At 43.3% G+C, this 21,581-nt stretch overlaps 1 protein-coding gene across 4 annotated transcripts in view; it reads right to left on the bottom strand.

The window, feature by feature from the left end:
* Nucleotides 1-21,581, bottom strand: part of ABCC4 (ATP binding cassette subfamily C member 4 (PEL blood group)) — a 392,497-nt gene that overhangs the window by 303,741 nt on the left and 67,175 nt on the right. For all 4 annotated transcript variants that reach the window (XM_088458987.1, XM_088458994.1, XM_088458999.1 and 1 more), the window contains exons 2-3: nt 18,613-18,723; nt 575-695 (exon numbers count right to left, since the gene is read on the bottom strand). In XM_088458987.1, coding sequence (XP_088315113.1) covers nt 575-695; nt 18,613-18,723 — 232 coding nt within the window. The remainder of the gene's footprint in view (nt 1-574; nt 696-18,612; nt 18,724-21,581) is intronic.

The raw sequence follows: 21,581 nt of genomic DNA, 5'->3' as shown, positions 1-21,581 counted from the left end.
AGGAGAGAAGCCATTGAATGATAATGGGCTGTCCTAAATTTCTATGCTGGGTCCATATTAATAGTAAACAAAATCCAACCATCACTTGCTGGTAAATGCAAGGATACAAGAGATTTTTGTATAGATGAAACAAAGATTTTTTTTAGACGAAAACAAAGTTGATTGGTGACTTATTAAATAATATAAAGGCATATAAATATTGTACACTGTGACATGATTTTGGATAATAAAAAGTTAATAAATTGTGAAGTGTTGTGAAACATGTCAAAAGTCATTGTTGGTTAACTTCCATTCACTTGTCTTTAGAAAGAAGCCTATTGTTTTAAGAAGACAGCTCAACAGACACATTGCCAACATTTTTCTAATATAATTTAAAAAGGCTTTTCAAAACGTGTTCTAGTCTTGCCAAATAACATTATACTAAGTTGCATAAACAGTGCAATATTTTAAAATCCTTAAAAGTAATTACATAAATGTAATGAAAAATCACTGCAAAAACATTCTACTGTAGTCAAATGACAATGGGACTCAGTAGTTTCAGTTGGTAGTGTAGCGATGTTGGTTAAAAAGTTACCTCAATGAAAGTAAAAAATCCTAGGAGAGAGTATGATTTCCAATGGCAACGTATAATAGCTTTTGTTAATCGTGGTGCACGTGATTCCTTTTCAGCGTCTTCTAATTCTTGGTCCCAGTACCTACACAAAAAAAATCCCACATGCATAGCGTAAAATATACTGTAAAACACAGCAGATAGATTTAAGTTGATATTTTCATGAAGCTTTACAAAACTGTACACACCTGTTCTTTGGAAAAATAGTTTTCCCCTAAAAAATATAATCCTAAATTTTATAAAACACAAAAATAAATGCAAACCTGTCCAACTTTCAGCATGGGTATCTGATGGCAAAAAAACAAAAACAAACTGTGCTGCATTCACCAATCAATAAAAAAAATGAATTATTATATATAACAATGCTTTGGTATAAAATAAAAAAGAGGATTTATGGCCTTACCTTGTTAAATAATTTTCTTCACCTCCATAGGAGCCACAGGGATCACTCTGGGTATAGCCTTGAGAATAGAGTCTGTGAACCAAATAGTTACTTATTTTCTTCCCAGCAGCCCCCAGGCTCCCTTTCCATTATACCCCGCCCACAGCCACAGACCAGCCAGTTTAAGTTAGCAAGCCCATGGTAGAAGCGAGAAGAGGAGGAAGAAGAAAGACCGGCACACATGCAGAACATATGTAAGAGAAAGATGCGCCAAGAACCAAAATCAGAGGAAATAAACCCTGCAAGCAAGGTGTGACAGAGTAGACATGGGAGATAGTTAAGCGGAGCCATCAAGCGAAGCTGATTAGAAGCTGGTAAGCCCCGTCTGCGATAATTATACATGACAGTAGGGAAACAGATCTCCGGCTTTACCCACGGAAAAACAGGGGAGCCCTCAACACATCCAAAGATGCTTACCCTGGTGAAGAGTCCTGAACATGGAGAGCCGGAGCCACAACCACCTGGATGGTGATCCAAAGGAAGGTCAGAAAGGGGAAGCAACAAAACAAGGCGTTGAAATCAGAGACCCACCAGGCTGAGGTGATGGAAAGTAAGATGACAGCCTTCCCAAGAAAACAAACTAATGGCCACCATATCCAAAGGCTCAAACTGGAGAGTCGAAGAACAAAGGAGAGGTATGATGGAGCCACCTGGAGTAATAAAAGGTGGCTGCACATTGAGGATGCCCTACAGAAAAAACAACGCCCATACCTCTGGTAGAAACACAACTTGTCGTTGGAAGAGGGCCGACAGGGTGGATAACTGTCCCTTCAAGGAAGAGGGTCAGGAGCCCAAACCCAGAACTATTTGCAGAAATAAGAGGATTTAGTGTAAAGCCTCTAGCTGAACCTTCAAGAAGATGTTCCAAATTGGTGAGAATTTCTAACCAAAGTGGGCTTCCGGGCATTTAGCAGGTAGTAGTACCTCATCTGGTAAAAAACCTCCTTGGTCTAAGGACGGGTGTCTCAAGAGACACTGTCAAGGAGGCAGGCCAGAGCCTGATGGAAGTATGGGCATGGAGACTGAAGGTCCGACCGTAGAAGATTCGATCCCCAGGATATGCCTATAGGAAGCATTCATATACTAGCATAGAAAGTCTTGAGGAAACTATCCAGCTGCCCACGGCAGAAGATCTAACAAGACGGGCAGAAGAGCAACAACCAGAGGGAGAATCTCCTACGTTGAAGCAAAGTGCCTAGATGCATGGAACCACCTACTAAGGTGAGTCCATGTCTCTGCTAGGAAGTCCCTCAAGTTACATAAAACAAGTGGATTCAGTTGTCACACTCTCAGCTGATACTTAAGAACCTGGGCTCTGGACCGTTACTGCTTAAAAGTGCAGATATACAGTACCTTTATCAGCGCTTCTACATGGTCAAAGCAGAGATACAACTAGACAGGACCTAGCGCTGTCTGGTCTAAATGGCCTGCTCTGAGCTATGCCATCGCTGGCAAGAATCTGCCACTCCTGTACTGAGTAAGCGACATTGTATCAATGACGTAGCCACAAGGTTAACTCAATTAACCTTGTGGTTATGATGTAGCGGTTCCCATTATAGCCTTCAATGGAGAAATCTCCCCATTGAGGTCTATGGGGAAGACATTAAAAAAATATTACCAACAATAATCCTCAGGCGCTTAAAGATAAACTAGACCTAAAAAAAAAAACAGAAGAAATGTCATAGTGCAATACATTTTAGATCTCTTTTATATCACAATGACCCCCTTCTTTTTTCAGACTCGTACCATTAGGGATGGTCTACTATAAAAAGTAGACAGAACAGCATGTATTAAAACTTGTAGTTCTCTTCCGAATAAATGGTTTTCCTTTTTCTTTTAATAAACACAATCAGATGAATTGGTCTACCCAATCAGTAGACAACAAAGCATAAGTCCGAAATCTCAGGCGTCCCCGGTAGTTGTTAGACGGACCAACTGGGAAGTGTCCAAAAAAGTCCTCACTCAGCTCCTCCACCAACGCGTTTCGATACTATTGTATCTTTTTCAAGGTATGAGGAGACATGCAAAGCCTTCCGACATGTCTCCTCATACCTTGAAAAAGATACAATAGTATCGAAACGCGTTGGTGGAGGAGCTGAGTGAGGACTTTTTTGGACACTTCCCAGTTGGTCCATCTAACAACTACCGGGGACGCCTGAGATTTCGGACTTATGCTTTGTTGTCTACTGATTGGGTAGACCAATTCATCTGATTGTATTTATTAAAAGAAAAAGGAAAACCATTTATTCGGAAGAGAACTACAAGTTTTAATACATGCTGTTCTGTCTACTTTTTATAGTAGACCATCCCTAATGGTACGAGTCTGAAAAAAGAAGGGGGTCATTGTGATATAAAAGAGATCTAAAATGTATTGCACTATGAAATTTCTTCTGGTTTTTTTTTTAGGTCTAGTTTATCTTTAAGCGCCTGAGGATTATTGTTGGTAATATTTTTTCAATATATTTCTGGTGGAGTGTGAGTGACACTTTTTTACCTTCAACCACGGGTTGCTTTAGGGCGCACGGAATATTTTCCACTATCTTCTGATCCTATGGGGAAGACAGGCTGACCGCATTCAGCCAATCAGTGAGCTGCTCTGACGGAGATGCCCGCTCATTGGCTGGCGGCTCCTTCAATGACGGGGCACACGTGCCCCAGTCATTTACGTGGAGTAAAGGTATGTGTACACACACATACCATTACTCAGTCCGGCATGGTATGGGTTTTCCCGGGTTGTTATTTTAACCCTTTGGATGCTTACTTGGACAAGAGGACGCAATCTACGCATAGGAGAGGTGAGTATGGATATTTTTTTTCAGGTACCCCTATGGATTACTTCGGATCCTAGGTATGTATGTGCGAGTGTGCAAGTGTGTTTTATTAAAGTTTTACTATCACGGCGTATGTTTGTGTTTTTTTTACGTATTTCTTTAGTTGTGGAACTACAAGTGCCAGCAGGCCCGTAATGCCCCGCATGCTGGTATATGTGGTTCTACAAATACCAGCATGCGGGGGGGGCTTGCTGGTACATGTAGTTCCACAACTAAAGACATTATTTAACCCTTTAATTTACACTATACACAATTACACTATCAACCCGGTACCCACCGCCCTAGGGTGTCGGGGATAGCCCCAGGATATCAGTCTAGGCCTGGGGTACCCTGAGAGGGTGACCCCTTTATTGGGGGGTCCCCAACACCCCAGATATTCCCGGCCTGGGCTGACTAGTGGTCAGGGGTAATGCTTTGGCTGGGGAAACTGGTGAAAGGTTTTCCCTGGCTGTGGCATTACCCCCCTGCTAGAAAGAGCTTGCTGCTAGTTTTGGAATTTTCAAGGGATCCCTACTCGTTTTGTCCCCTGTTTTTCCATAACCAGGACCGGCTCTGCAAAGCCCTGTGCTGGTTCTTAATATACAGAGGACCCCTATGCATTTTGTCCTCTGTATTTTTAGAACCAGGACAGGCTTTAGAAAGCCTGGGGCTGGTGAGGCTTTGGGGGGGGGACTGCACATCATTTTTTTTACATGGATATGTGCATGTTTCTGTGTTAATCTGACCTGCTCAGGATATACTGGCTATCCTGAAGCAGGTCTATTATTTGGGGACTCTTGGTTATCTTTATTTTGCGAGTCTAAAACAGACATCCTATTGCATTGGGCGAGTTGATTGTTTTCAATGTTAAAAAATCTGGATGTGAGTTTGAAAATGGGGATTTTTAGTAACTCTGAAAAATGCGAGTTTTAGTGAACTGACACCCTATTACATTGGAGAGTTGTGAAAAATTGCAGGTTTAGCACAAAACTCGCAATTTACCAAAACTGACAGCCTATTAAATTTGGCCCAATGTGTCTATGAAACGCCTCAATAGAGTATTTTAGACCAGTGGAATACTCAATCCCCTCTATATACCTTAAATGGAGTTGATCACATATACATAAGGAAAAGAAAGGCTTTAGGTGTGAAACAATATATTGATGTATAGTCACCATACAAGATCTTTGAGGAATGAGCCGCATGTCCAATGCAAAAGCTCATGCGTATATTGTATGACCACAATGCGTTAACTCCGTATCATAAGAAAACCAGGAATCAACCTGACTATTGCACAATCCTGTGTCATGTTCTGGATCACAGAGCTCCAGCTTCTATGTTAAGTTGCTCACAATAGATCCACGTTCTGGCGTCTCCTTATGGTGGCACTGCTCCAGCGACTCCCGACCATGCCAGGGGAATAAATGTGACAATGTCCTTAGTTTAACGTCGCTCCAGCGACTCGCAACTAGGTAATAGAGGTGTATATAGCAATGTCCAGTCTACCATGTGTAGTGACTGAAAGCAGTAAAATTGGTTATGGGTGGAGAAAATGGCAAAAGCAGTATAATTGGTTATGACACCTCACGGAGTCGCAGTATACAGGTATCCATTTTCTCCACCCATAACCAGACTTCAGTTCCAGGCTGGCGGCTAACATTAGCGGCCGCTCATTGACTGGGACCCACATGGAGGAGCCGCTCATTGGCTAAGCCCACGTGGGTCCCAGCCAATGAGCGGCCGCTAATGTTAGCCGCCGCTGATTACACTGCAATCTCAGGTGGGTAATCTCCTGCACAACGAGTTACTCGGGAGAGATATCTCGTTCTGCTTCACCATCGGCAACTCGTTTAGCCTCAAATCGCCTGTTGGTAAATTTGGTAAAAGAAAAGGGATTAAATCACCTGAATTTTGGTGAATTCCAGAGAGATAAATCACTTTGAAAATCGGGACATCTCGAATCTTAGTAAATTTACCCAATTGTGTTTAGTTCTGTAACAGCAATATTGTGTTAGTTATTTGTCAATATGTTTGGAGGCACATTTACACTGTGTATCAATGCTTAATGTATGTATATGTTTTTAGTTTGAACTGCAGTTCTCTTATGCATGTTTAACAAATATATGTTTACTACATTTTTATAATTATCATACAGTCTTTCATTATTTTGTATTGGAATTAGCGCAGACACCTTTTTTAACATTCACTATAATGTGTGAAGGACAGCAATTTGTCAAATATATTTTATATATATACATTATGATATAAATTATAGTATTGAATTGTACTTCACTAAACATGCACACATAATATTCAAGCAAAGAACCAATAGGCAATAGTTATCAACAAACCAGCTCCAACAGAGCAGGAAGGAGTTAAATGTATAACCAGACCAGCTATAGTGAGGTATACAGTGCCTTGCAAATGTATTCAACCCCTTTGCATTTTTCATGTTTTGTTGCCTCACAACCTGGAATTAAAATGGATTGTTTGAAGGTGTGCATCACTTCATTCACAGAACATGCCTACAACTGTGAAGTTGTGTTTTTCTTATATTGTGAATCAAACAACATTTAGGACAACATAACAGAAACCTTCAGCGTGCATATTTATTCACCCCCCTAAAGTCAGTACTTTGTCGAGCCACCTTTTGTGGCAATTACAGCTGCAAGTCGCTTTGGATAAGTCTCTATAAGCTTGCCACATCTTGCCCCTGGGATTTTTGCCCATTCCTCAAGGCAAAAGTGTTCCAGCTCCTTCATGTTGGATGGTTTCCGCTTGTGAACAGCAATCTTCAAGTCTGACCACAGATTCTCATTTGGATTGAGATTTGGGCTTTAACTAGGCCATTCCAACACATTTAAATATTTCCCCTTAAACCACTCGAGTGTTGCTTTAGCATAATGCTTTGGGTCATTGTCCTGCTGGAAGGTGAACCTCCGTCCCAGTCTCAAATCACAGGCAGACTGCAACAGGTTTTGCTCAAGAATATCCCTGTATTTAGGGCCTGATTCGGACCCGCTCGCGAGCGAAGGACGCTCGCAAGTGGGTCGATGGTGCCCAAATGCGCATGCGCACAACGGAGGGAGCTCCGTCGTGCGCATGCGCGAGACCCGGCGAGCGACGAGGAATACGTCGCTCTGGGTCTCGCACCAAAGGGGGCGTGCTGTCGATGGTGAATGACCGCACGCCCCCTTTGGTGGGCGTGCCAGGGGCTTGGCTGCCAGACAGAGGCACTCCCATGGGAACGCCTACCGTGTGGGTCCGGCCCCACTGACATCACTAGTGATGTCAGTGGGAGTGATTTTGGCTCTGATAGAGCCAAAATCACTCCAGGGCTTGCGGTCATCGAGACCCTACCGCAGGGTCTCGTCGCAAGCCCGATGGTCGCGATGGTCTTGACCATCGTGACCATCATCATGGACGCTCGCTATAGCTGTGGGTGGTAACCCACAGCTATGCGAGCTTCCATGAGGCCGCTCCATTTTTAGGGAGGAGGGCCCTGATTCAGAGCGAGCGCTCTGGTCAGAGCGTTCCGCTCTGAATAAGGCCCTTAGCACCATCCATCTTTCCCTCAACTCGAATCAGTTTCCCAGTCCCTGCTGCTGAAAAACAACCTCACAGCATGATGCTGCCACCACGTTTCACTGTGGGGATGGTGTTCTTGGGGTGATGGGATGTGTTGGGTTTGCGCCAGACATAGCGTTTTCCTTGGTGGCCGAAAAGTAAAATTTTTGTCTCCTCTGACCAGAGCACCTTCCTCCATACATTTGGGGAGTCGCCCACATGCCTTTTGGCAAACTCAAATCGTGTCTTCTTATTTTTATCACTAAGTAATGGCTTTTTTCTGGCCACTCTTCCATAAAGCCCAGCTCTATGGAGTGTACGGCTTATTGTGGTCACATGCAGTGGCGGGCTGAGGCGGGGTGCAGGGTGCCATCGTACAATTGTCCAGCACTAGGAGCCGCCACTGTGCTCTGTAAGAAGATATCAGTGACAGCCCGAGGAGGTTCCTATGCCTGCCTCCCGGCTGTCAAGGTCAGACTACAGCAGTGCAAGTAAAGAAGGTGCCGGCAGACACAGACAGGCACTGGGGAAACTACTGGAATGGTCCGGGGCTGCACCACACCACAAGTGCTGGCCACGGCATTTACAAAGTGTTCCGAATCCTAAAGCTGCCTGGAGGCTGTTCTCTCTGCTCATGTAAGGCCAGGCAGTGCGGTTAGGGGCAGAACTACCGGATACAATGGAAGAGGGAGCCTCCATTGCTCCAGCCCCCGGAGGTATGTGCTGCTGACTGCAGGCTATCTGCGAGAAGAAGGGAGGGCACGGACGGGTTGCCGGTTGATTAGGGAACCACCTACTGGGCCTGCATTAAATTGAGAGATCAGTGCTTTCAGGGTGGTGTATGAGCGGAGTGGCACTCGCTGCTCCCGCCACGCCCATACCGCCGAGGCACTGATCTCAATGTAATGCAGACTCAGCAGGTGAACTCCCCCCATGTGTTCTGTGTTAGGGGCGGGGGAATCTATATGTGGGTAAAGCGCCGTGTGAGGGGTGGGGGGGAACTGAGTGAGTAGGGAGAGGGTTTATGTGAGGGGGTTCTGAGAAAGGGGGAAGACCTTTGTGTGGTGGGGATCTGTATGGATGCAGCACTGTATGTGTGTGAGGTGATCTTAGTGATTAGGGAGAGCTGTGTGTGGGGGGGTTTCTGAGAGGTGGAGGCTGTGTGTGTGTGATCGGGGGAGCTGAGTGAGTGGGCAGAGAGTTGTATGGGGGGATATGAGTAAGTGGAGAGAGCTATGTGGTCCTGTGTGTGTGTGGACTGTGTGTGAGGAAGGGAGAGCTATAAGAGGGTGGGATCTGTGTGAGGAGGGGAGAGCTATATGAGGGGAAAGATCTGAGTGAGGGGCGCGAGCTGCGGGGGGGGAGCTGTGTGAGGGATATATATAATGTTTGTATTTAAATATACATTAATATGGGGCCCCAAAGCAGCATTTTTATTAATTATCAGTTCGTAGTCTCGATAATTATTTCTTATCTCCAATATTGCACGTGTGTGTATATATAAATGCTGCATTGCCGCGTCCCTTCCCTCCCCCTGATTGTTTATCCAGTAACGCCAGTGGGAGGGTGAGGGCGGGGTTTTCCGGTGATGGTGCTTTCAGGCATTACCCTTTTCGAGGCCTAGCTGCTAAATGCTTCACAATATGCTGAAAGAAAAGCCGGGGCCACTGACTTGTGTTTGCCCCCCAGGCTGAAAGTTGCCAGCCAGCCCCTGGTCACATGTACAGATATACACCAGTCTCTGCTGTGGAGCTCTGCAGCTCCTTCAGAGTTGCCTTTGGTCTCTGTGCTGCCTCTCTGATACCCTCCTGTATCCTCTGTGCTGCCTCTCTGATACCGTGCACAGTCTGTGAGTTTTGGTGGGCGGCCCTCTCTTGACAGGTTTGTTGTGGTACCATGTTCTTTCCATTTGATGATGATGGATTTGATGGTGCTCAGGGGGATCATCAAAGATTTGGATATTTTTTTATAACCCAACCCAGATTTGTACTTCTCAACAACTTTGTCCCTGACTTGTTTGGAGAGCTCCTAGGTCTTCATGGTATGAGAGAGAAAACACCCTGGAACTGGCTGTCTGCTGTGAGCAAATGCACCCAAGGGAGGGGGAGGGGCTAACAGGAAGAGCCTGTCTTCCCCTCTGTTGTGGACCCCAGGGCCATGGTAATCACCTCAGCTAGCGATGTCCTATTCCCTCATGTCCTGGTGTTCTAGTATGTGGAGCAGGGACCCCCTAAGCCAACACTACCAACACCGATGGTGGTCTCCACACTGGCAGTGTAAAGCAGGGAGCCACTCTTACCTGTCCGTGTCCGGCTGCGGGCTACGGGAGCGGTGATTTGCTGTCTCTACCAGAGTCCGACAGCAAAAGTCACCAATCCAGTCCGGCGCTGGGGTCGTTGGAGTGGCAGTGATGGCATCCTATAAGATGCCCGCTCTGCAAAAGAATAAAATAAAGAAAATCCAATAGATTAAAGTAACAGGGGGACACTTAAAAGCAGCCCCTACAAAATGGTGCCCGCTCCTGCTCGGCACCAAACTAAAACTGGCTGCCCTGTGGCTGGGGGCGGGGTATAGTGGAGAGGGAGCCTGGGGGCTGCTGGGAAGAAAATAAGTAACTATTTGGTGTCGTGTCTCTCCTCTCCAGGCTATACCCAGAGTGATCCCTGTGTCCCCTAGTGGAGTAAGAAGAAAAATATTTATTTAGACAAATGTTAGCAAACATGAATCTACATCTAAAACAAATACTACACATATATCAATATATTCATGTGATTATTGTAAAACATTTTTATATGCAGTGGCTGATTGCCAAAGTCTCATTACTCTAAAGATAGGTACACAATAGGCAATATGTCGTCTGATACGGCGGATCGGATGACATATTGTCCACATCGGCAAGTGTAAACCGGCTTAGTTGCTGACAATGCACACTCCCGCGCGTCGTCAGCAACATCGTCCGTCGGACCAGCATGGCCCCCACCGTCGCTCTCTGCATCAGCAAGTGTGTATACACTTGCTGATGCCGGGACCCCGTCGGGTCCCGTCGTTAGCGAGATCGTGCTGGGTACACATCGATTAGTGTGTACCCACTGTAAGCATCTGTCAGAGTCAAAGTTAATTGAGCTGCTGAGTTGCTAGAAGCCACAGCCCTTCCTTGAGGACACTGGTTAAACAACGCAAATGCAAGGAACTAGATTAGTGTTACTGGAACATAATAACTTTTCCAGTATTCAGTAGAGCCAGTCAGCAAGGGTGTGACAATTCCTTATCTGCTAATTAATTAGCTGATAAGCAGGAAGATAAAATGCAGACATACATGTGAAATGTACATACATTTACGGGCAGCAGATATATTTCTAACTGCACAAGATGGAAACAAAAGTCAAATGTATTTATGAATACTGCTTGATGAATCACATTTTTCCCTCAACTCTGCAGTGCTTAGTAATAATCTTCTCCCAAGTTTCCTGATGAAGGAAATATGGTTCTGTGATAACAGTCTAACTATGGAAACAAGTTCAGATTGTGGCTCCATAATTGTTAAGAAGTAATAGAGGAAGTACAATAGCGTACAGTTGTGCCTCAGGGCCTTTATTGGGATTATGAGGCAGTTGTCATATTTCCTTTACAAAACACTAAAAATCATAACTTCCTGGACAGTAGTCTCCAGACATTAAACTGAAAATATCAGTTATGTAGTTATTTTCTCAGCTAGTTATTACAATCTGCCCAGTCTTCTTAATTAGAACTCTATGAGGGAAATGGGAGCCCCATATTTAAAATAGAGCCTTCAAACAAAAATCACTACAACAGCAACCTAATGACATCTAATAATATAGGTAACAATTTTAGGTGTTGTAATATTTTTTACTGTAATTTTTTAATTTAAACAACAAAATGAGTGTAAAAGATATGGTAGTTTATTACATCTCATGTTATTTAAAGTATTCAAACCAACATCATCATCATAATAATAATAAGAAGAAGAAGAAGAAGAATAAAAAAAAAAAGAACAACAACAAACAACATTTAAAAAAAGTCTGTAAGACAAAGCAAGCTTGATAAATGAAAAAATGTTTTTACTAATTATTTAATTTTATTTCATAAAAAAAACTAAACAGTGGAAGATTTACTTTATCTTATAACTATTCAAATTGTATTAATGTTTTTAATCTATAAAGAAGTAACATATTTTGCAGCACTATTTAAAGGTAAAGTAAACTCACTTGCATAACTACAGACACATACCTGTTAATAAATATCATAAAGACAAGATATAAAATGCGTAATAAAGCTCTCTGATACCTTTTATTTACACCCCCATTTTATGAGAACTTTTATTATTTATAACCACATCAATATGATCAGAAAAACAGAACTGCAGTTTTTTTTTATTAAAATCCACATGCTTCTAGAGAACACAAATTTTATAAATATATTTATTTTTAAAACTGTGTTAATTTGTTCCAAAATTTGCTGTATTAGTCAAAACAATATCCAGCTAAAAACTGTGGGCTCAGCCCAAAGTCAATCAATGTATTTATACATGATTCTGAAAAAAATAAATCAGGAAATAGAACATTAAACACAGTGAAGACTGATCATCAAAAGGCAAAAATAAAATGTTAGGTAAATTACATGAAATTACCAAATGATAAAATAAGTAGATTTATGTGTTTACCTGTTAAATCCTTTTCTTCAATTACATAAGGGACACAGGCTTTACGCTGGGTATAGGTTAGTGGAAAGGAGTCTGGGCACCACACAGTTAACCTTGTTAGACACAGCCCAGGCTTCCCCTTCTCCCTATATCCCACCCCCAGCCATAGGCCACTCCAGTTAAGGACAAGGAACAAGGAACAAGAAGGAGAAGACGGAAGACCGTCACACATTCAGGTCAGAACACACACGACATGTGACCAGGAGAACTGAAAGCAAAGCAAGCTCCACAAGCCAGGTGCATTAGGGTGGGAGCCGAGTGTCCCCTATGGAATCAAAGAAAAGGATTTAACAGGTAATGTCTTATTCTTCCTCCATAAGGGACACAGGCTTTACGCTGGGATGTCCCAAAACTATTCCCCTAAGGGAGGAGACGCTCCTGGGCTGCGCTGAGAACCCTTTGCCCAAAAGCCACATCAGGTGTGGTGAAGGTATCAAAGGAAAAGAACTTCAGGACTGTATTGGCAGAGGACCACGTGGCCGCCCTACACAGCTGCTCCGCAGAAGCACCACTGTCGTACTGCCAGCAAAGTTCCCACTGACCAGGTTGAAAGAGCTCTCACTTCAATTTGCGGAGAAGCCGAGGAATCAGAGAGATTGGAGGGAAGATGTACAGCAGTGGGAAAGTCCACTGGACTGCCAAAGCGTCCACCAGAAAGGCCTCCGGATCTCTGGTGCGAGAGCAGTACCTCGGAGCTGGATGATTGTGCCGGGACGCCATCATGTCGATGTCTGGCAAACCCCACCGAAGAACCAGGAGTTGAAAGACGTCCGGATGTAGGGCCCGTTCACCCAAATGAACGTCCTGACGGCTTAGGAAATCCGCTTCCCAATTTTGCACTCCCAGAATGTAAACTGCCGACACAGATGGAAGATGCCTCTCCACCCACCGGAGAATGCGACTGACTTCCCTCATGGCTGCGCGACTGTGAGTGCTTCCCTGATAATTTATGTAGGCAAATCAAATCTACAGTAAGAGATAGATTCAGTTGGCTCTGCAAAAGAGAAGCCTTCTGGATATACCAACTTGAAACTTTGGGCCTGATTCAGACCCACTCGCGAGCGGCTGTCCGCTCGCAAGTGGGTCGATGGTGTGCACTGCGCATGCGCACGACGGAGGGAGCTCCGTCGTGCGCATGCGCAAGACGCGACGAGCGAAGGACTTTCCTTCGCTCGTTGTGTCTGATCAAAGGGGGCGTGCTGTCGATGTTGATTGACAGCACGCCCCCTTTGGTGGGCGTGCCTCCCAGACGGGAAGGGAACGCCTACCGTCAGAAGCCGGCCCCACTGACATCACTAGTGATGTCAGTGGGAGTGATTTTGGCTCTGATAGAGCCAAAATCACTCCGGGCCTTGCGGTTGAGAAACTCAACCGCAGGCTTCGGCTCGCAGTGGCGATGGTCACGATGGTCAAGACCATCGCGACCATCAACCTGCACACTTGTATATGCTGTGGGTGGTGACCCACAGCTATACGAGCGTCCGGGAGGACGCTCCATAATTATGGAGGTGGGCCCTGATTCAGAGCGAGCGCTCTGGTTAGAGCGTCCGGCTCTGAATCAGGGCCTTTGCTCCCAGAAGGTCTTAATGACACCACTTAACTCAATAATGTTTATTAGACTCTATACTAGATATATTATTCCCCCGCAAGGACTGGTTAGGATCAAAGGACCCTTTGGACTATGCAGTCTTCATTGGGAGATTATATAGAAAGTTAAGGACCTTCTCCTTCCCCCTTTTCCTCAACATACATACTCCCCTCCCTATTCCGTTTTTCCCCTTCTTCCATTTCTCATCCTCTTCCAATTTTTTCATCCTCCTCCACTTTGTTCACATGGGTAGATGTACACATTATTAGTTATATGTATGCATCCGATATAATTAACTTTGGAAGATCATATTATGCAATATACTACTCTGGTAGTCTCTAGTCTAGACAATGCTATATCTAATATATACACAAGGTAGTGTAATATTGAGTTATTTTCATTACTAACTAAGATGCTATTCTATATTTAACTTATAACATACTGTAATCTTATTCCCTTTGCATTAGGGATAGGGTTATAGGACTCTCTAAATAGAGTTAGACATACATCTTGCTATATGTTTACATTACAATTATAGATTATAGTTTTTTGTTGTTCTTATTTATTACTATTAAGAATTTTATATATATCCCTTTTTTTATTATTTTTTTGCTATTTTTTTGTTATATGTAATTTTAATATAAACATCATAAAAATTGTTTTTTAATATGTTTATTATATGGTCACATGCTCAATGGATATGTTTGGAAGGTAATAAATCAGAAAAAAACTATATAATTAGCCTTTATAAGAAATAATAGGCTACTGCTCCAAGACATAGCAGAGAGCTATAGAAAGCTAAAAATGTAAAGTTACATATTAGTCTCTATAAAATCCACACTATGGTATATGGAGCGAGATGAAAACGAGTACTGACCAAAGAGCAAAGCTGCACATGCGCTAATTCTGACAGACAGTTGAAAGGAGGGTCCCGCTTAATGCGGGGATATGCTGACTGAGGAAGCTGCCAAATTTGTAGGCGGAGAAACGCGTTCTACCCAAGTGACGCCGGCTGACACATATCCATATCAACTGGCCACACGCCACACACTTAGAGGGAATTGCTATCCCCCCAACCCCTAGAGATGAGCACTAGCCTGAAGCACATATTAGCAGGCTCATCGTCCAGCTGCCAGGTGACACCGGCAGATACTGATCCATATCTGCCGTCTACATGCTCAGAGGGAACAGAGGACTTTAGCCCCTAGAGACGAGCAATAGAGTCACAGATGCTGGGAGCGGACTAATCGTCTGGTGGATCTTTGAAAATTGCGGGCTCAACATCCCGGTAAAAGAATACTTTTTTAATATTATTTTTTTTTTTACCACATGGCCATGAGGGACATTTATTAAAACTGCATATTGCAGGTGACTTAAAAAAAAAAAAAAAAGAGTATCTTTGGCAAGTTTACAAATTTATAGCTGTCTACATATTTATAAAAGAGACTGCTAACTGCTCTTTATATATGAACATTATGCTTATTTAAGCTAAAAACGAAAAAACAACATCACATTGCCATAAGAATCTACAAAGTGCTTTAAGCTGCTACACAGGTGAAGCAGTTGAATCATTTCACACGGAGAACGGGTCTGTACTAGATCAAACAGCAGGAGACAAACTGTGTATCAATCTACGTCAGAGCAAAAAGCAATATATATCGCTACAAGAGTATCTTTATAATTGAAAATTTAAGTGAATACTATTGCTTTGTTACATTCCAACTATGGCTTGTGCTGAATAGGCATTATTTTCTCTGAGATTAAGAGTCATCCATTATTATAATAATTTTTTTATTTAGTATTAAACTATTCCTTAGATGCAATAGGTCTATATATATACTGACTCCTTTGGAGTTTCTTTTATAAATTTGTGTGTGTGGTATATTTAACTTGATGGAGATTAATAATTAACTATTGGATTGTAATATTTCTGGCTGGCTACTCTTATATGTTAATTGTAATAATAATAGTATAATTTTATGCTATTTTTTTTATTAAGAAATATATATTTAATATTGCTAATTTCATCTCTCTCTCTCTTTTTTTCTATTTTACCTATAAGGACAGGAGGTTCTGAGTAGATCTCCCACTTAGAGAGCTGCAGATTCAGCAACTCTTAATTGATTGCTTTTTAATTCTAAGTTTTTAATTAGATTGGCGCCAGGTATATTCTGTTTTCTTGTGTTATAATTTATGTAGGTGACAGCCATGACTGTACCTGCACTGGGCAACCCCGAAGGAGAGGCAAGGCCTGACAAAAATCTCTGTAAACCGCTCAGAGTTCCAGAATGTTAATCGGCAACAGACCCTCCAATCAGACCACAAAACCTGAAAGGTCAGCTGACAGGAAACTTCCCCCTACCCTCGAAGACTTGCGTCGGTGGTGAGGCGGACCCAGTCCTAAACCCAAGAGGGACGTCCCCTGAGCAGATGAGACTCCTGGAGCCACCACAACAGGGAATGACGTATTTCCTGAGAAAAAAAAATCATCTGGGACTTGATCTGAAGATAGCATTTTTTCCATTGGGCATACTCAACCATGTCGAAGATGGAGACTAGAGAGCCCAGCTTCTGCATGCAAGAATGAATTGACACCCGGCAGTGCTGCAGAAATGAACGAATCCTGGACTGCAAGTTTCTGAACCTTGTCTGCCGGGAGGAACACCCGCTAAACCCTGGAGTTCAGCAAGGCCCCCAAATGCCCCATTTCTTGAGAGGGAGCCAGAGAGAATTTCTTCCAATTGATGACCCATCCGTGAGCCTGGAGAAGATCCACTGTGACCCGGATGTGCTGCCTGAGAATCTCCATGGACTGGGCCAGGAGAAGCAAGTCGTCCAGATAGGGAAAAATTTGAAATCCCCTGCTGCCAAGACCACCGTGATCTTCGTGAACACACGAGAAGCCATGGAAAGTACAAATGGCAAAGCCTGAAACTGGAAATTATCCTCCTGGACCGCAAACCTGAGGAATCGCTGATGACTGAGATGGATAGGAACATGCAATTAGGCATCCTGGATGTCCAGGGACTCCCATCTAGCCCAATTGTCAGCCAGCAGAGAATAAAAAGTAGTAATGCCCTTGGAAACTGGAAAATGCTTATTAGGATGAGACCAAGCTTCCGCCAAAAGATCCTCAAGATGAGCTGATGAAGAAAAGCCTGACACTGCCTTCTCTTGTCGTTTAAACACTGGAGCATTGGATACAGGGGCCGGTTCCCCATCCTTGATTAGTAAAACACATTTAACTGCCTTAATCAAGGAAACTACGTCTACTTGAGGCTGGGAATCCTCTGGAATAGAACAAAATTCTCGATCAGAAAGAGATCTTCATCCTGATCGGAGGGAACATAAGAGTCAGATTTAATATCAGACAATGGTGCAAAGCTGTCCCTCTTAGCAGGCCTACACTTAGGAGCGCACTCCCTGTCCAGAATCTGTTTAAAGGACTCAGACAATTGTGGTAATCCCTGAACTGACTGCGTAAAGGACCTCATCCAAGAAGGTTCCACAGTGGCAAGCAGCAACAGGGATGGCATCTTATTAGAACCCTGGGCCACACCTGAAGGAGCTGAGAGTCTATCCACTACTTGTAGTATTACCTGGGATAGTGATAAAATCCAAGCAGGTTCCTGCTAGCAGACACAGCTGAGAGGGCCTCCTGCTGTGAAGTAGTAAAACAGCATACACAGAGACCATCATGGTCCGGAACCTGTGAAGAAACCACAGCAGCACAAGCCTTACAATTACTCAGCTTAGAAGCACCCCCCTCCATGGAAGCTTTACCCCTGGAAGACATAGTACAGAAATCCAAGGAGAAGCCCACACACCAGAGAAAGAACTAATATGTTCAGAAAAGGTTAGAGCAGAGTCTGACTGTAAAATGCACCACAGATATACAAATAAGTGAAGCTATGCAGAGACTGACTATGCAAAATAAATTAAACAGTCAAACATACAGAACATTCAATGCAATATTAGGCAATAAACACTCAACAAACCAGCCCCAACAGGGGAGGCAGGGGCAATATGTATAACCTGACCACTGAGGGTGAGGAATACAGGGAGACCGGGAGCCTGCATTCTCCAAAGATCAGCTGAACTGCAGACACTAAAAAATGGCTGCCCAGGGTCTGTGAGGAGAGTAGAGAGGAGTAACCCTAGACCAAACTTCCTCTTAGGAGGAAAAATGTCAAGGGGTGGGGGAGGACCAGCAGGGAAAGCCTACCTCCCCCTTCAGACATGGACCCCAGGGTATTGGCCATCTTAGTGCCCCGCTGCCCTGGTGGTCTAGAGGGGATGTGGAAACAACCTAGGTCCACCCTGCCCGCATCACCGGTGTCTTCCATACAGGCGGTGATCAGCCGCGATCACGTGGCTCCCTGTAAACAGAGAGCCGGACTAGCCTTACCCCCTGCTGCACCGACTGCGGCTTGGAGATCTCATTGAAACTAGAGCTCCGGTCGAGGACCCTAGCCCAGTCGCCAGCACCGCGGCCTCCAACACTGGGGTGATGGAGCAGCAGCGTGGGCGTCCTTGCAGACGCCTATCGCTGCATAATCAAAAGAAAAATAAAAAATAAAAAGCTGGAAGCACAGCTTACACTCTGCCTGACTTAGGCACCAACGAAAAAAACTGAAGTGGCCTATGGCTGGGGGTGGAATATAGGGGGAAGGGGGAGCCTGTGTGGTGTCCAGACTCCTTTCCACCAACCTATACCCAGCATAGAGCCTGTGTCCCATATGGAGGAAGAAGAAAACTATATTTAATACACAGTTTTTGTCCTGGTGAATTCTATACAATTACTCAGTATTAAACAAAAAGAGAGACATGTAAATATTAACATGTTGGGAAGAACAGTTATGAGAAGTTCCTTACCATTGAAGCTCCTCTCCGAGTTTCTCTGAGCTGTCCTCCGGGACCACATTATACATATCATTTTCTTCAAGCTTACGTTTGTGACCAATAAGAAATAGTGAATTCAGCCAACTGAAAATATACAAATGAAAACAGTAAAAATATAAACAAAAGCAAACCCCAAAAATTTTAAATGTAATTTATATACCTAAAACTGGAAGTTGTAATGACAAATTGGCCTGTTGAACAGAGCCGATGTCAGCGATGACTTATCTGTTTGTGCCAATAGATGAGTCAGTCACCTGGGTCACCAGTGGGTGGATAAGTTAGTTTTTATGACCAGTGTGACTAGTAAAATATCTAATTTAAAATTACTGGTAATAAAAATAACTGAAGAGTCTGGTAACAGAGCTGCAGGATGTAACAATGAACGGTGTGTAAAATGCTGGAGAAAGGAGAAAGGGGATTTAGAAAACATGCCCAGATATAAACATGCTAGAAGAAGTGGGAGCAGTACCGTAGTTTACTTCATTCATTGTGTTCATAAAACGGCAATGAAAAGTTACAGGTTTTCTGAAGGGGGTGACTTTTTTAAGGTGTATGTGTTTTCCAAGGATTTTTACATTTTTTTCCCCCAATACGGCATTTACGCATGCAAATATGGTATTAGAAACTAATCACTGTGCAAAGTAGTTCAGATGTGAGCAGACCCTGGGCAGTTCTGCAAAGATATTGAATTAGGGGTGGATGTAGATAGATAGTCAGACAGACAGACAGACAGTGCTACCACAAGGGGCATTTCAAGAGAGGAGGGGGCCCGTGTGCAGTCTCCATCACGGCCCCCTCCTCTCAGTTCGGCGGCCAGCAGCGCACTGGAATGTGCCTAGAGTCTATAGCGCATGCGCAGGTCACCGGGAAAATGGCAGTAATGGCCATTTTTCCTGTACTGCGCTTGCGCAAAGTGACTGGAAAATGGAAGCAGTGGCCATTTTCTAGGTGTTTTTACAGCGCTGATACCGGCGCCGACGTGGGACTCTAGAGAGGTAAGTACAATATGGGTGCAAGGCGTGCACACCCAAAAATGGCTGGGGTATAGACGCAATTTCCTGACTTTTACGCCTATTTTCACCTGTTTTTTTTTCACACTTCCCGTTTTCGCCTGTTTTTCGGCGACAAAACATCAGTTTTCACCAATTTTTTTTGTCCAAAACGGCCGATTTTGCCGCTAACTGAATCCGGCCCTATGTCTAAATCTGTATACAAAGTGCTAAAATGTGGAGGCAGCGTCTTTTTTCGACGCCAAGTGTCATTATGCTTTGTATACAGATTCAGTCACACACAGATATATAACAAGTGTTGCATAAAAAATGAATCAGTGCAGTCTCTTGTTGCGACTTTGTCACATCGCATTGCGACCAAGTCCCATTTTTGAGTGAAAAGCAGAGTTGCACGGGACCTGGCGACTTACTCATGCCAGTCGTCTTGCGCTGCATGGCATACTGAGGCAAGATATATGACGTCACATCTGTATTTGTACATGCATTTGATTTTATAGGTGGTATTAATATATTAGCTTTTATAAAGCTAGTAAACATTTTTAGAATCATTGATATGTTATTTTTTGTTATTCTAATTAAAGTATGTTATATCTGTACTTATAATATACACAGTTTTAGGTTTCCACTCTTATGTAAAATGGTTAATATATTACGAAATCATAAAACAAGACAATGTTTTGGGGAAATAGTTACTTCCAGCTGAATTCTCCTTCTACACAAAACTTCAAAATATTCAATTAGTGGCGAAAGCTACAGTTTTTTGCCAAAAAACGTCAATATTTTTGCCAAAAAACAGGCGAAAATGCAAAAAAAAAACTGGAGATAAGTTTTCTCCATCCCAGACCAGGCGAAAAAAAATGCAAAATCCCTATTTTGGGCTAAAAATCTGGGGATTTCTTTCAGAACTATTTCGACACCCCCCCCCCCCTAATGATAAATGACCAAAAATTTATTTCGTAAGTTGCACACTTTGGCGAAAAACGACCGCGCAATTTTGGGTGAAAAAATATTTAAAAATTTTGAAAATTATAGGAAGCTATTCTTTTTTACAGGAAATTACTTACTATTCCACAGAAAATGTGGGTACGTTAAAATGGGTGCAAGTATATTTTCGTGTCATACAAACGCAATTTCAAAAACCGGAAAAAACTGCCTGTTGCGACCGCGTGCGATGTTTAAAATACTTCACACATCCATACCATGCCCCGAAAAATCAGACCCAATACATTAAAACCATTTTCAATGGTTTAATTTTTTTTTTACCCGAAATTTGCGCGGTCGTTTTTCCCCAAAGTGTGCAACTTATGATTTTTTTGGGGGGTAAATCATCATTAGGGGGGTGTCCAAAGGGTTCTGAAAGAAATCCCTACATTTTTAGCCAAAAATAGGGATTTAGCATTTTTTTTTCACCTGGTCTGGAATGGAGAAATTTTTCTCCAGTTTTTTCTCGCCAATTGCGGCCGCTCAAAAAAAAAAAAAAGCCCGGCCCTGATTCAGAGCGAGCGGCTCTGAATCAGGCCCTTATTTTGCAATAAAAACTTAACTGGTAAAGCAGGAGCAGCGAAGCCAAAAAATATCTAAAGATACTCTTCACAGGGTTAAGATACCGACACCCCCGGATTTAATGTAAGCTGAGCATAGTAAGGGCATGTTTGCATAATTGCTAACAAATACAGACAGGCATAATTGCAGGTGGCCAGCTGCTACTAATAAAGACGGTCGCCAGCACTAGCTAGCTGCTTCGGATGTATATACAGTATTATACTGGCTGTATTCAAGATTGGTTCATTCCTAATAGGGAATGCATATTTAACTCTGAAACAAAAATGGGTCCAAGGGAAATATAAAATATCTGCAGGGAAAAGCTCTGGGTGTTATTAAATTATTCAGCAATTTCCCTGCACATTGCAACGTGCAGTGACCCAAATCTCC

This window comes from Taudactylus pleione, unplaced genomic scaffold (assembly GCF_031769625.1).
Source record: "Taudactylus pleione unplaced genomic scaffold, aTauple2 ptg000041l, whole genome shotgun sequence".
In the NCBI taxonomy this organism is placed as follows: Eukaryota; Metazoa; Chordata; class Amphibia; order Anura; family Myobatrachidae; genus Taudactylus; species Taudactylus pleione.
Note: the sequence above shows the minus strand (reverse complement) of the source record. Positions and strands in the feature narration are given on the sequence as shown.